The following is a 12,693-nucleotide window of genomic DNA, read 5'->3' as shown; positions in this document are numbered from 1 at the left end:
GCTGGTCAGTCGCTTTAGTTGACTAAATTGGTAACAAATCACCTAAAATGCATTGAATAGCTTTCAATACATGTACATATATATGTTCATACATACTATTATCATAAACAATGTAGTTAGGTGCAGCTGTACTCCCGCCTTCTCTGGTTAGAGTCTCAACATATGTACATATGTCATGTGTATGTATATTTTGAGCTAATCGATAGCTAAGTAATCGCATAGCTATCGATATCGTTGTTGTCGGCGCAATAAGTTAATCAAATCAGTAGCTAGCAACAGGTTGTATTAATACCGAATTAAATACTTGAAGCAGTGTAAAGAACTTAACTAAATTTTAAGTAAAAGTCATGCAGGCCAGCGGAAGCTCAGTGAATTCGAATCCTAGATGGCGTGTTTCGGCGAGCCTCATCATAGTGACGCCTGCAGCAGCAGCTGGCGAGGATTACAATGTTCGTGGCAAACCTGCAAGGAATAACTATTGCTTCTGTATACTTAATTTTGGCATTATTTAGGTGCTCATGTTAAAGCGTACCGATGCGACGGCCATGGCTACTAACCAAACAGTTTTTCCTGGCGGATTGCTGGAAGTGGAGGCGGATGAGAGCGTTGCCTGGCTTCAGTACTTTGAGGAGTTTGGTGTTACCCAAACGTCGCTGCGTAGTCTTGTACTGATCAGCGAACAAAGGCCAAACATATTAGCTCCACAGGGTACAGGTTGCTATGATCGTTTCTTTAAACGTTCCAAAATTTGGGCGCGGTAAGTGCAAGGTGCAAAGTATGTACATATGTATATGTAAATTCTATCTAATCTCTGTGCTTGATTAGGGAGATAACGCTGCGCTTGGCGGCTTTGCGTGAGTGCTTTGAGGAAGTGGGTGTGCTGCTGTGTCGAAATCGAGCTCAGGTTCATCAAACGGCTGCAGTCGCTCATGCAGCACAGCTGGATGCAGATTCTCTGAGCACTTGGCAAGCTCGCGTGCACAGCAACCCTAGTGATTTCTTAGCCCTATGTCGACATATAGAAGTAGTTCCCGATATATGGGCGCTGCACGAATGGTCCGCCTGGGCGAGTCCCGCGTTTGTTAAGAACCGGTGAGTCATTCAAGGAATCAAAATTTTTAATTTAGTATAATGAAAACTTTAAACCTTTTAGTTATGAAACTGTTTTTTATATGGTCTTCCTGCACTCACAGCCAAGCTTGCTCGCAGAGCCCACCGAGGTGAAGGAAGGTCTGGTAAGCTAAGCAGTTCTTCAAATATATATATTGTCGCATTCCCACGAAATTAGAGTATTTTGATTTTTAGCGAAATTGAGATTTGAATGCCGAACGAATAGAAAACGTCTGTCTCACATACTTGCAAACAATAACAATTAAATTAGCTCTAGTTTAGTTACCCTGAACCAAACCCATTGAAAATGGGAAATCAGGGTATAATGGTTTTGTTAAAAGTATGTAACAGTCAGAAGGAATCGTGGCAGATTCCACAGATTCCGAAAGCTAGTTATTTAAATATATCTCCTACACTTTTAGAGCTAGATCTTTCGAATTTTAAATGTAGACTTATATGTATTTTATTGAATTTCGATTTTTATTAAAATTTACCCCCCACCCTTATATCCACCCCCTTACTCTCATCTTTGTAAAATGCGTATTTCACGTACTAGAGACTGTGCTTTGGAACACTATGATTAAGTTCTGAAAGTTTTATTAAGATTGTACGTCTAGAAATTAAATAAGTAAGAGGGCTCTAGTCGAGACTGATCGACTGGGAGATGCCCTGAACCCTCCCAACTGATACAACTCAGGGTACAACTTTTTTGAAAACAATTAAAATGGCCTATTTGGTTCCTTGTCATACAATGTCGCCTATAAACTCAATACATAGCACCATTGACTCTTTTATTATGTTTTGGCGCCAAGTGAATAGCCGAAACGAATAGAAATTCTAGATCAAATCCATCCGTATGCGACTGCGTTAAATTAATATACATGGATTTCCAAAATTGAAATCTTGTTGCCAACTCATTTAATAATAATAATAAAAGTCAAACGTTAAATTTAGGCAAACTACGTACAGCTATTTTGCAGCACGGACTAATGGAATTCATTATAAATATTTCGAAAACACGAACAAAAAAAAAATCAATTTTTTCAAATATCAAACTTGAATCAAAATATTAATAGTTTATTTATATAAGAGCAAGTAAAGTATTTAAAAAAAGAAGATTGAAGTTATTTTAAAAAATCAATGTAATGGAATTAGTAGAACACCTAAATATCATAGTGAATATCTAAATCTTCAAAATTGTATAACAAGCGCAGATTACTTAGATGAAACCGATGAGGAAGATGAAAACTGAAGATGTTTGCCTCATTCAATATATTTTTATAGCATAAGTATATTTAATTTCATACTAAGGAAAATTTTTTTTATGAATTTGCAGCCTATTTTTTATTAAAAAAAAAAAAAAACAACTCTTTTTAAAACAGTTTTTATTACAAATAAACTAGCATTTTTCATGTTGTATGTCGAACTTACATTGCCTTGCACCGAAATGATCGTATGTCTAAATACATTGCTGTTGTATACAAAATTGGCCGTAATTAAACAACATTTTATATGCTTTCGTTATTATAACCATAGAATAAACAAGTAAGAAAGCTCTAGTCGAGACTGCTCGACTACGAGATCCCCTGAACCCTACCAGCAACTGATATTTCAATAATAATTAGCAAACACACACGCACACACACACACACGCATACAAACAAACACACGCACTCACACGCACACACACGCATACAAACAAACACACGCACACGCACACACATACACATACAAACAAACACACGCATATACACACACTCACATATACAGGCGATTGCGCTTGGGTTGCGCTGCAGTGTTGGCAATATAATAACTTATTTGTTGAATAATTTAATTTCTAGACGTACGATCGTAATGAAACTTTCAGAACGTAATCATAATGTTAAAATGTATGTGTATACCGAAGCACAAGTCTCTAGTATTTGATATACGACTTTTACAAAGATGAGGGTGAAGGGGTGGATATAGGGGCGGGGGGTAAATTTTTATCAAAAACCGAAATTGTATAAAATTCATCTTAATATATATTTTAAATTTGGAGACTCTAGCTTGAAAGATGTAGGAGATATAATTATTTAAGTGATCTTCGATAAGGTTTTTTATCGATAAAAAAGTATCGGAATGAGTTATCGTTTTTTAGTGATAAACTCGATATGCGCGCGCTATATACGGACATTTTAAAAAAAAGTTGAAGTCTCTAGCTCTTATATCTTCTGAGATCGACGCGTTCATACATACGGACAGACGGACGGACGGACGGACGGACGGACGGACGGACGGACGGACGGACAGACAGACAGACGAACAGGGCCAAATCGACTCAGCTCGTCGCCCTGATCAAGAATATATATACTTTGTGGGGTCTGCCACGCCTCCTTCTGCCTGTTACATACATTTCAACAAAACCATTATACCCTGTTTTCCCATTTTCAATGGGTTCAGGGTATAAAAAAAGTTGAAGTCTCTAGCTCTTATATCTTCTGAGATCGACGCGTTCATACATACGGACGGACGGACGGACGGACGGACGGACGGACAGACAGACGGACAGGGCCAAAGCGACTCAGCTTGTCGCCCTGATCAAGAATATATATACTTTGTGGGGTCTGCCACGCCTCCTTCTGCCTGTTACATACTTTTAACAAAACCATTATACCCTGATTTCCCATTTTCAATGGGTTCAGGGTATAAAAATTTGGAAAAAATAACTACAAAAAAGCCACACATACACGGTCATTTCGCGGGAATGCGACGATATGGTAATCATTCTAATCGTATATTTATTCATCGATTTGCAGTGGCGCTCACCTCTTGAACTATTATTTTTGCATCAGGATCAGGAACTGTTTTTTTTGCCGCCTCAAATCTATGAACTCAGTCGCCTGTGCTCCATCAACGATTTCCAGAAGCTATGTACCTTTGCCTCGCAGCGCGGTCAACTGGGCTGCACAATGTTTATGCCAGTGGCCTACGTATGCAGCGATGGCATGGTATTTACGCTGCCAGGTTAACTTTAGCTTTGAATTTAATTTTAGGCTCGTGTGTCAGTTTTTAATTGCTTCGTTTATTTGCAGGCGACGACTTATATGTGCCCGAACCACATTTGGTCACCAAGCCCATTGAGTTTTCTGGAACTGTTGCCGAGCTGAATGCCCTTTCTAAGCATTTGCATCGCTACGAGTCAACGACAGCAACCGGTTTTAAAATATATATCAATATTCCAGCTTTGAATGGGCATCTGGTTCCTAAGCAACTACCAAATGAAAAGAGCAAGCTATAGGCTTTCAAGTTTAAGCTAAAAACAAAACCATTATACCCTGATTTCCCATTTTCAATGGGTTCAGGGTATAATGAAGCAATTCTTGTAGTTTTTGTTAATCTAAATTTCAGTTTCATCTAAAGTAGACATTTAAATAACCTCAATTTATTTACAGCAGCTGAATTACTGAGTTCATCTACTATATGCTGAAGTGAGTGTATAATATAGTTTAAGCAATTCAGATATTTTATATTTTGACCTTTAGCTTAGGTTTAAAACTTAACCTTCAAACTGTTCACCCATTCTACCCGTTCAAGTGATGTTAGAATGTTTTTAATAATTTATTGATTATTATTAAATAATTTGTAATTTTATATATTATTATTTTGGTAAAAGAAATATTTTTATTTTAAAGAAATCTGTGTTAAAATAAGCTCCCCCTCTTGCTTTTATGCATTTTAGCCCTCCCCACTGCACAGCTTTTGCTAGGCAAGAGGTCAAAGAAAATGTGTGACCTCTGCTTAGCATAGATAAGGATTCTAACTGTGACCCGTAGTTAACGAAGAGCAGCTACAAATTGTTATTTTGTTATTATTTTAAGCGGATTTGGTAGGTCGTCAAGTACTTAAATTTAATTCGAGTTTTATAGACGTTGCGCTTATTTTTAATTAAAAGAAATGCTTCAGATTAAGCTTAAGACTAATATAAGTTAGGTTAGCTTAAATTTACTACAGTAAATCGTTGTGCAAATGCACATCAAAAGCGAAAGGTCGCGTATATATGTATATCAAGTGGGGGAATGACTCCGTCAAACCGCAAATCTGAGCAAGCAGATAATTTCATCCCATTAAGAATGCATTTAAATCAATTTGCGGTCCAACCCTCGGCTCAGTGCCGCCACCTGTCGTGTGACTTTGTGCGCTCTACCCGCCAGTCAGTGGGCCAGTGAACCGCCACCCGCCACCCGCCACCCGCCACTTGCCAACCCACCTATTCTCCCATTCAACCACGCTTAAAAATCAAAAACTCTCAAAAGCACTCCCACTCCCCTCCTGGTTTCGTTCGCTCCTTTTCGCTCCCTCACTCCACCTGCTGGGCTTGGTGCGTGTCTGGGTAACTGTTTGTTGTGCATTGTGCGAGTGGGCCCAGCCCTCAAAAATATCAAGTTGCCGTAGGGGAGACTCTTCGGCTGCTGTCAGTGTCGGTAACAATTACTTCGTTTAATTTAACCTTTTGTGGGTTTTCCGGCGTTTATTGTTCTGCTCTTGCTGCCGTGTTCATTTAATATCGATTAATTATGCTATTATGTTCACAGGACGATAGCATTATCAAACAATTAACATGGCCCTGAAACACTATTTGGTGTGGTTGGCAGCGTCAGCCTCCACAGAGTGCCAGTCAGAGCCAGGCAACAAAGCTGCTCATAAATTAGAAAATAAATTAAAGTATGCGACAAACGTCGCGCAGGCAAGCGAAGCAATGAGTTATGAGCTCTGCTGCTGCTAGTGTCTCTAAAGCCGCTTAAAATGTAATAAGACGCATGCCTGGCTTGGCAAATTTACGCCAGGACGACAGGTGCGGCAGCTACTTGATTTATGCTGGAGAAGGTGGACATATCCTTCTCCTCCACACCCTACTGCCTGGCTAACTGTAATTGAATTTCGAGCTCATTTTCATTTCCGTTTTCAGCATAATGCTGATTTACGTGGTCCACTGATAAGTGTGGTGCTAAGAAATTGGCTTATTAATTGCCAGCCAGTTACGTCTAAAATGCATATCACGTACTTTTCCTTTCGGCTAGTTGGCTTTGTCAAAGCAAAGCCCAATTACAGTGATCATTGCGGATAGGCAGACTAGTGAGAGCAGAAGGCAGATAGACAGAGGGGTCAAGAGGAGGAGGCAGCCGCCAGTGCTGCAAGTGACATGAATACCAAAAACAGTTGGTAATCAATGGCGCATCAAGCTCAAAAGTAATTGGCAACGCGATGCGGTATTGACAGCCCTTAAAGGAATCGCCCGCCGCCACAAACGACTTCCCACGGGTCTAACTAAACACACTTGTAAGCAAAGCTCCTCCCCCGCAGGCCCAGCCCACGTAAACAGTTGGAGATTTATTTTTATTGTGCGCATTGTTTGCACTCGACTTGAGCCACGCAGACACACACACATATGTACATATACATATATAACACCCACCAACACGGCTTTCGACTAAATGAGTATTACCGCAATAAATCGCCACAATTCATTTAAGGGCAATGCCGGCCAACCCTTAAATCAGCACCAAAGCAGCTGCAAACTGTTGATGAGACACACGCACACAAACGCATACATTCACATATGTACATACATATATAACTGTAGATATCTATGCCCCACACGTGCGGCAGACCGTGAACCTGTAACGGCATTTTCAACTCTCATGTCAAATTGTCACTGGGGACCCAAAAAGGAAGACGAAACATGCGCTAAGCACCAGCCGGGGGACGATCCAATTGCTGCCAGCTTGTCGTACAAATTGCATCAATTGACTTGCGTGTTCAACATTATGTGCAAATTGTGGGTGGCTGCCGACAGTTGGACTAATGTCCTACACGATTTTCTAATGATTTCTTTATTTAGTCCGGTTGTAGACAGTGATTTAGCTGCATATGCTACATAAGATCCTTTGATTAGGTGGCGCCGCGGATTAGGAGCGTATTGGAAGTAAGGCAAGTTGAGTCGCGTTGTAAACAAACATTGAACATGTAACGGGAACAACAAAGAAGCAAACTAAAAGGCAAATATAAACGCAAAGGCAACAATGAAGCAAGCCAAACAGGCGAAAGCAATTTGCAGGTGCTATCTGAGCATGCAGCGAGAATGTAATGGCAGGCAGTCCTTTACATATGTATGCATCGACTACCCTTGTATATATGTATGTATATGCACACACGTATGTATGTATGTTTGTGTATATATAAATTTGCAACTCTGCATATCGCTTGGAACTGTACATATGTATGTATGTACATATGTACATACATATATGCATACATACATTGTAGATATTTGCGCTTTCCACAAAGCATAACTGTAAGACACATTCCAGGTTGCTGTTAGTGCGAATGAGAGTGCAAGCAATTATGATTTATGCGCTTGTTCCAATATATTTTTTGCTGCTTGTTTGTTCCTTGCGCTTTTTTCGCACTAATTACTATTCCGTTTATCCGACATACCTGCCTGGGCGCCATTATTGCTTTTTGTTTTGCTTGTGTATTTGTTGTTGTAGTAGAGAGTCGTTTGCCTCTGCTTGCAGTTCACTTTCCAGTCTTGGACCTGCGCAAAAGCAGTGCTGGGAAACTGTTTTCGGTAGGTTGCTATTCTTCTTTTTTGTTGTACATTGGGGTAGGTGGTGTCTGCTGGGGTCCCCTAACCAGCCCTTCCCCTGCCTGGCATTGTCACGGATTTCAATTGCATTCCATGGAAAGGCTGCATACACATACACACACACATACACATACACATACTTGCACATGTTTCCCGTGTGCAACATTTGCAATTTTGTTAGCGACGACGCGTCGTCATTTTTAGCAAATTTCCATTGTCTGCGCAAAAAATTGTGACCTTGTAACTTGGTTTTAATTGCGATTGTGAATGCATTTTTGGGGAGCTACGTTTGAAGTCTCAACAATTGAACAAAATAATGCAAACAAAACCTGATTAAGCAAGCCTTCTCTATTTATATTCTTATCACTCTACAGACATCTCGTCTAGTGAACTTGTCCAACTGTCGAAACACTTGCCTCATCCAATTGAAGGCATTTGAGAAACTGGCCACATAGTTGAAAGACCCTTTTCAAAAATCCATCCAATTTGCCTTGTATAATGCGTAACATGTGCGTCTCATATTTCCTTTGAGGGGACGTAGGTGGATCTGGGCGCTGGGCGCCGGGAGCTGGGAGCAGCATTTAAGAAACCATAAATTTGACGGCAATAACGGATAAAGTATGTTTATTTCGATATTAGGCTAAGCAGCAAACGAAACTGCTCGTAAAAGGGCTACATAAAAAGGAGTGAAAAACCTGATAGATTGAAGTATACCCTATATCTAACAAATATTTAACAAAATTCAACATTCTTTCTTGCTTGAAAATATATTGCTTAAGAAACTTATTTTTAAGTTTTTTATTTTTCTCGAGGTTATCGAAGAAACTTTGCATTTTTTTTTAGCTAGTTATACTTCTGTAAGCCCGTAGACTTTTAAGATACAAGACTCCCATTTATATAAATGGCAACCACAAGAAAAATGTATTCGTGACAAGATCCATTGTTACAATCGAACAATTTAATATATGTATATATTCAAACACAATGTACCCTTTTTCGCCATTTTGCAATAGGTATTGAGCATAAAAACGGCTGCAAAAGAACTGCGACATTGTTAGGGGTAAAGATTTTTCGACTTCCTTCTTAAAACTCTTTAACACTTGATTTCACTTTCTGACTATGTCATGCACAGAGTGTAGAAGGTATGTGTATATATATATATATATATATATATATATATATATATATATTTATATGTGTGTGTGTGTAAGTGGGTGGGTGGCATATGAATATGAGTTGTAATAGATTTAGATAGGGATCAGAGCCAACAGGGAACCAGTGAATGGAACAGCCGCACCGTAAAATCCAACGAATTGATAAAGAAAACAGATATCTTTGAAAATGTTCCTTTTTGGCCAAAGCAGCTTAGCAGCCGCAGAGAAATATTGTAAACACTTAAAAGAAACTTGCTGAAGAAAATTAATTTCTTTTTATAATGAAAAACTTAATCTAAATGAATTTTTGAGAGTCAATAGAAATAAAAAATAATTTAAAGTATGAATTTATATCAATATATTTGTATATGTGTGCAAAATCTTTTTAAACGGGAAGCATATCGAATTCGACACTCAAAAATACGACAAAAAAAAAGAAATGAAAAAAAAAAATCATAAAAAATATAAAGTAAAGACGTTGATATAAATTATATGGCACTTGCCACGTGTCGTTGATTGTGCAACAGCAGCAGCAACAACAACAACGACAATCGGTAAAGTGTGAATAAATGCCAGCAATGGGGCTAAGGACTCGAAGGACTCTATAATATGGCCAACACGCCCATCGCCCAGCGTCTTGTCTGCCAGTTGATGCGTGAAATATTCTTTCTTTATTTTCTCACTCGGCTCAACAGAAAATTTAATTCGTGCGGAAATTCAGTCAATTTAAAGGCGCTACACACAGTCGCACACACACACGTCGCAGGAGGGCGACGCCCTTGCGACACGCCCACTCTACCAGCAGGGTTCATTGCATCCCTTTTGCCAAAGTCCGGGCCGCTTAATCCGTTTTATTGTGGTAATAAAACTACAATACAAATTGTTTGAATGAGATTGAACAACATTTGAATTGAACATGAAATGAAGCTTGCTTCGGCTTCTGCTCTAAAGATTCCTCAGCAAATGTCGATATTTATAGATTTTGTGGTCAAAATGAAATTGGGTCTCGTTGGTGTCTTTACTGTTTTGACTTCCATTTAATTTATGTTAAGAGTTGAATATGTCTGTTTGACGATTTTGCTAAACAGAGGATAGGACTTCGGGTAGAAATCTGTATGTATACAGATACAGATACAGATACAGATACAGATACAGATACAGATACAGATACAGATACAGATACAGATACAGATACAGATACAGATACAGATACAGATACAGATACAGATACAGATACAGATACAGATACAGATACAGATACAGATACAGATACAGATACAGATACAGATACAGATACAGATACAGATACAGATACAGATACAGATACAGATACAGATACAGATACAGATACAGATACAGATACAGATACAGATACAGATACAGATACAGATACAGATACAGATACAAGATACAGATACAGATACAGATACAGATACAGATACAGATACAGATACAAGTATACAGATACAGATACAGATACAGATACAGATACAGATACAGATACAGATACAGATACAGATAACAGATTACAGATACAGATACAGATACAGATACAGATACAGATACAGATACAGATACAGATACAGATACAGATACAGATACAGATACAGATACAGATACAGATACAGATACAGATACAGATACACAGATACAGATACAGATACAGATACAGATACAGATACAGATACAAGATACAGATACAGATACAGATACAGATACAGATACAGATACAGATACAGATACAGATACAGATACAGATACAGATACAGATACAGATACAGATACAGATACAGATACAGATACAGATACAGATACAGATACAGATACAGATACAGATACAGATACAAGATACAGATACAGATACAGATACAGATACAGATACGATACAGATACAGATACAGATACAGATACAGATACAGATACAGATACAGATACAGATACAGATACAGATACAGATACAGATACAGATACAGATACAGATACAGATACAGATACAGATACAGATACAGATACAGATACAGATACAGATACAGATAATACAGATACAGATACAGATACAGATACAGATACAGATACAGATACAGATACAGATACAGATACAGATAAGATACAGATACAGATACAGATACAGATACAGATACAGATACAGATACAGATACAGATACAGATACAGATACAGATACAGATACAGATACAGATACAGATACAGATACAGATACAGATACAGATACAGATACAGATACAGATACAGATACAGATACAGATACAGATACAGATACAGATACAGATACAGATACAGATACAGATACAGATACAGATACAGATACAGATACAGATACAGATACAGATTACAGATACAGATACAGATACAGATACAGATACAGATACAGATACAGATACAGATACAGATACAGATACAGATACAGATACAGATACAGATACAGATACAGATACAGATACAGATACAGATACAGATACAGATACAGATACAGATACAGATACAGATACAGATACAGATACAGATACAGATACAGATAAGACTTGACCATACTGGCGAATATTATATCGGATTTCTGGGAGTTCCTAACACGAGTTTAACAATTGAAGCAAATAACTTGAGTTTTATGTTTGCAAGACTAAAAATTTGCACTCTGATCATTTTAATTGGATCCGGCACAAGGTATGTAAATCAAATTTTGCTTCCTTGATTACAGTTTGAGATGCATTAAGAGCGGCCAATGGTCGAAAACAAGGTCAGAAGAACCAAAGGACAACGCTTGCCCAGGCGTTCGTTTATAATCTACATGTTTATGGCTATTTGCGTTTTGACCTCCGCTAAGTCGAGATAAGCCATAATTTGATTAACTCCCCCTCCTCTGCTCGCTGGCCGTTGTCTGTTGGCCGGTTCCGAAGCAAGGGGTAAAAATGCGTTAAGTGAATAAAAATATGTAAAACATAATTCAAACAATGTTTTTGTCCACAGCCCCGCACAGAGAGCAAGGCAGGCCCATAAAATGGGATGTGTGTGCATCATAAACGGATTGCGACACCCGGAGAGATACGGCCCCCTCTGCAGGTCGCAGCTCCCTCAGGGCCGTTACATGTTTTGGTCAGCTTGACCAAGCGTGTCCTTGTTTAACCAGCGATTATGGAAATTGTTATCCCGTCCAGTTGGGAGGACGGCAAAGATTTGCTCCGGCAGATAGGCCAAATGACACGTAGTCGAAACCCGCATAAAGTGGGTGACACCATCTAAAAAATATTTGTTCACACATGTGGGCATGACTGGAGCGGAAGGGGAGCCGGAGAGCCGGAAGATGAGAGCTGAGGCATGTCCCTGACTTTAATGCGAGCTGACCAGAGGTCCAGTTCGCTGCAGTCACGTGTAAAGTTTTCCTTTCTCTTTTTTGTGATGTTACCACACATACATAAATTGCATTTGGCGCAGCGGAGAGGAGTCGGGAGAGTCCTTGGGTGCGCTATTTAAAATAAATCAAGTTGCGAGATACCAATAGCCAAATTGGCAGCCAAGTCGAAGCTCCATAAAAATAATCATAAACGTTTATCACATCGGACCGAACAAAGCTGACGAAATCCTGTGAAGACGAGCAGCGAACGAAAGGGACTTGATGGAAAAGGATAGCGCAAATTTGAGCTCAACCAAGGAACGTGACGTATCCAACTGCTTTTCTTTGTGGGTCAGAGTGAAAACTTTCGGGAGGTAGTCAAAAAACAAGCCGTAAATGGTAATATCTAGGGAAAGCTATGGACGGATGAGTTGATGCCCGAGCGAGATTGATA

The 12,693-nt window shown here is 39.0% G+C and overlaps 1 protein-coding gene across 1 annotated transcript; it reads left to right on the top strand.

Annotated features, from left to right (window-relative positions):
- The first annotated feature begins 173 nt into the window (after positions 1-173).
- LOC108658276 (acyl-coenzyme A diphosphatase NUDT19) lies at positions 174-4,598 on the top strand. The gene is made up of 6 exons (XM_030387633.2): positions 174-449; positions 513-757; positions 826-1,092; positions 1,154-1,235; positions 3,909-4,116; positions 4,185-4,598. The coding sequence occupies exons 1-6, from the start codon at positions 348-350 to the stop codon at positions 4,388-4,390; spliced, it is 1,110 nt and encodes a 369-aa protein (XP_030243493.1). The 5' UTR covers positions 174-347; the 3' UTR covers positions 4,391-4,598.
- The last annotated feature ends 8,095 nt before the right edge of the window (positions 4,599-12,693 follow it).

This window comes from Drosophila navojoa, chromosome 3 (assembly GCF_054131105.1).
Source record: "Drosophila navojoa isolate 15081-1374.11 chromosome 3, UAZ_NAV_1.0, whole genome shotgun sequence".
Taxonomy (NCBI): domain Eukaryota; kingdom Metazoa; phylum Arthropoda; class Insecta; order Diptera; family Drosophilidae; genus Drosophila; species Drosophila navojoa.
Note: the sequence above shows the minus strand (reverse complement) of the source record. Positions and strands in the feature narration are given on the sequence as shown.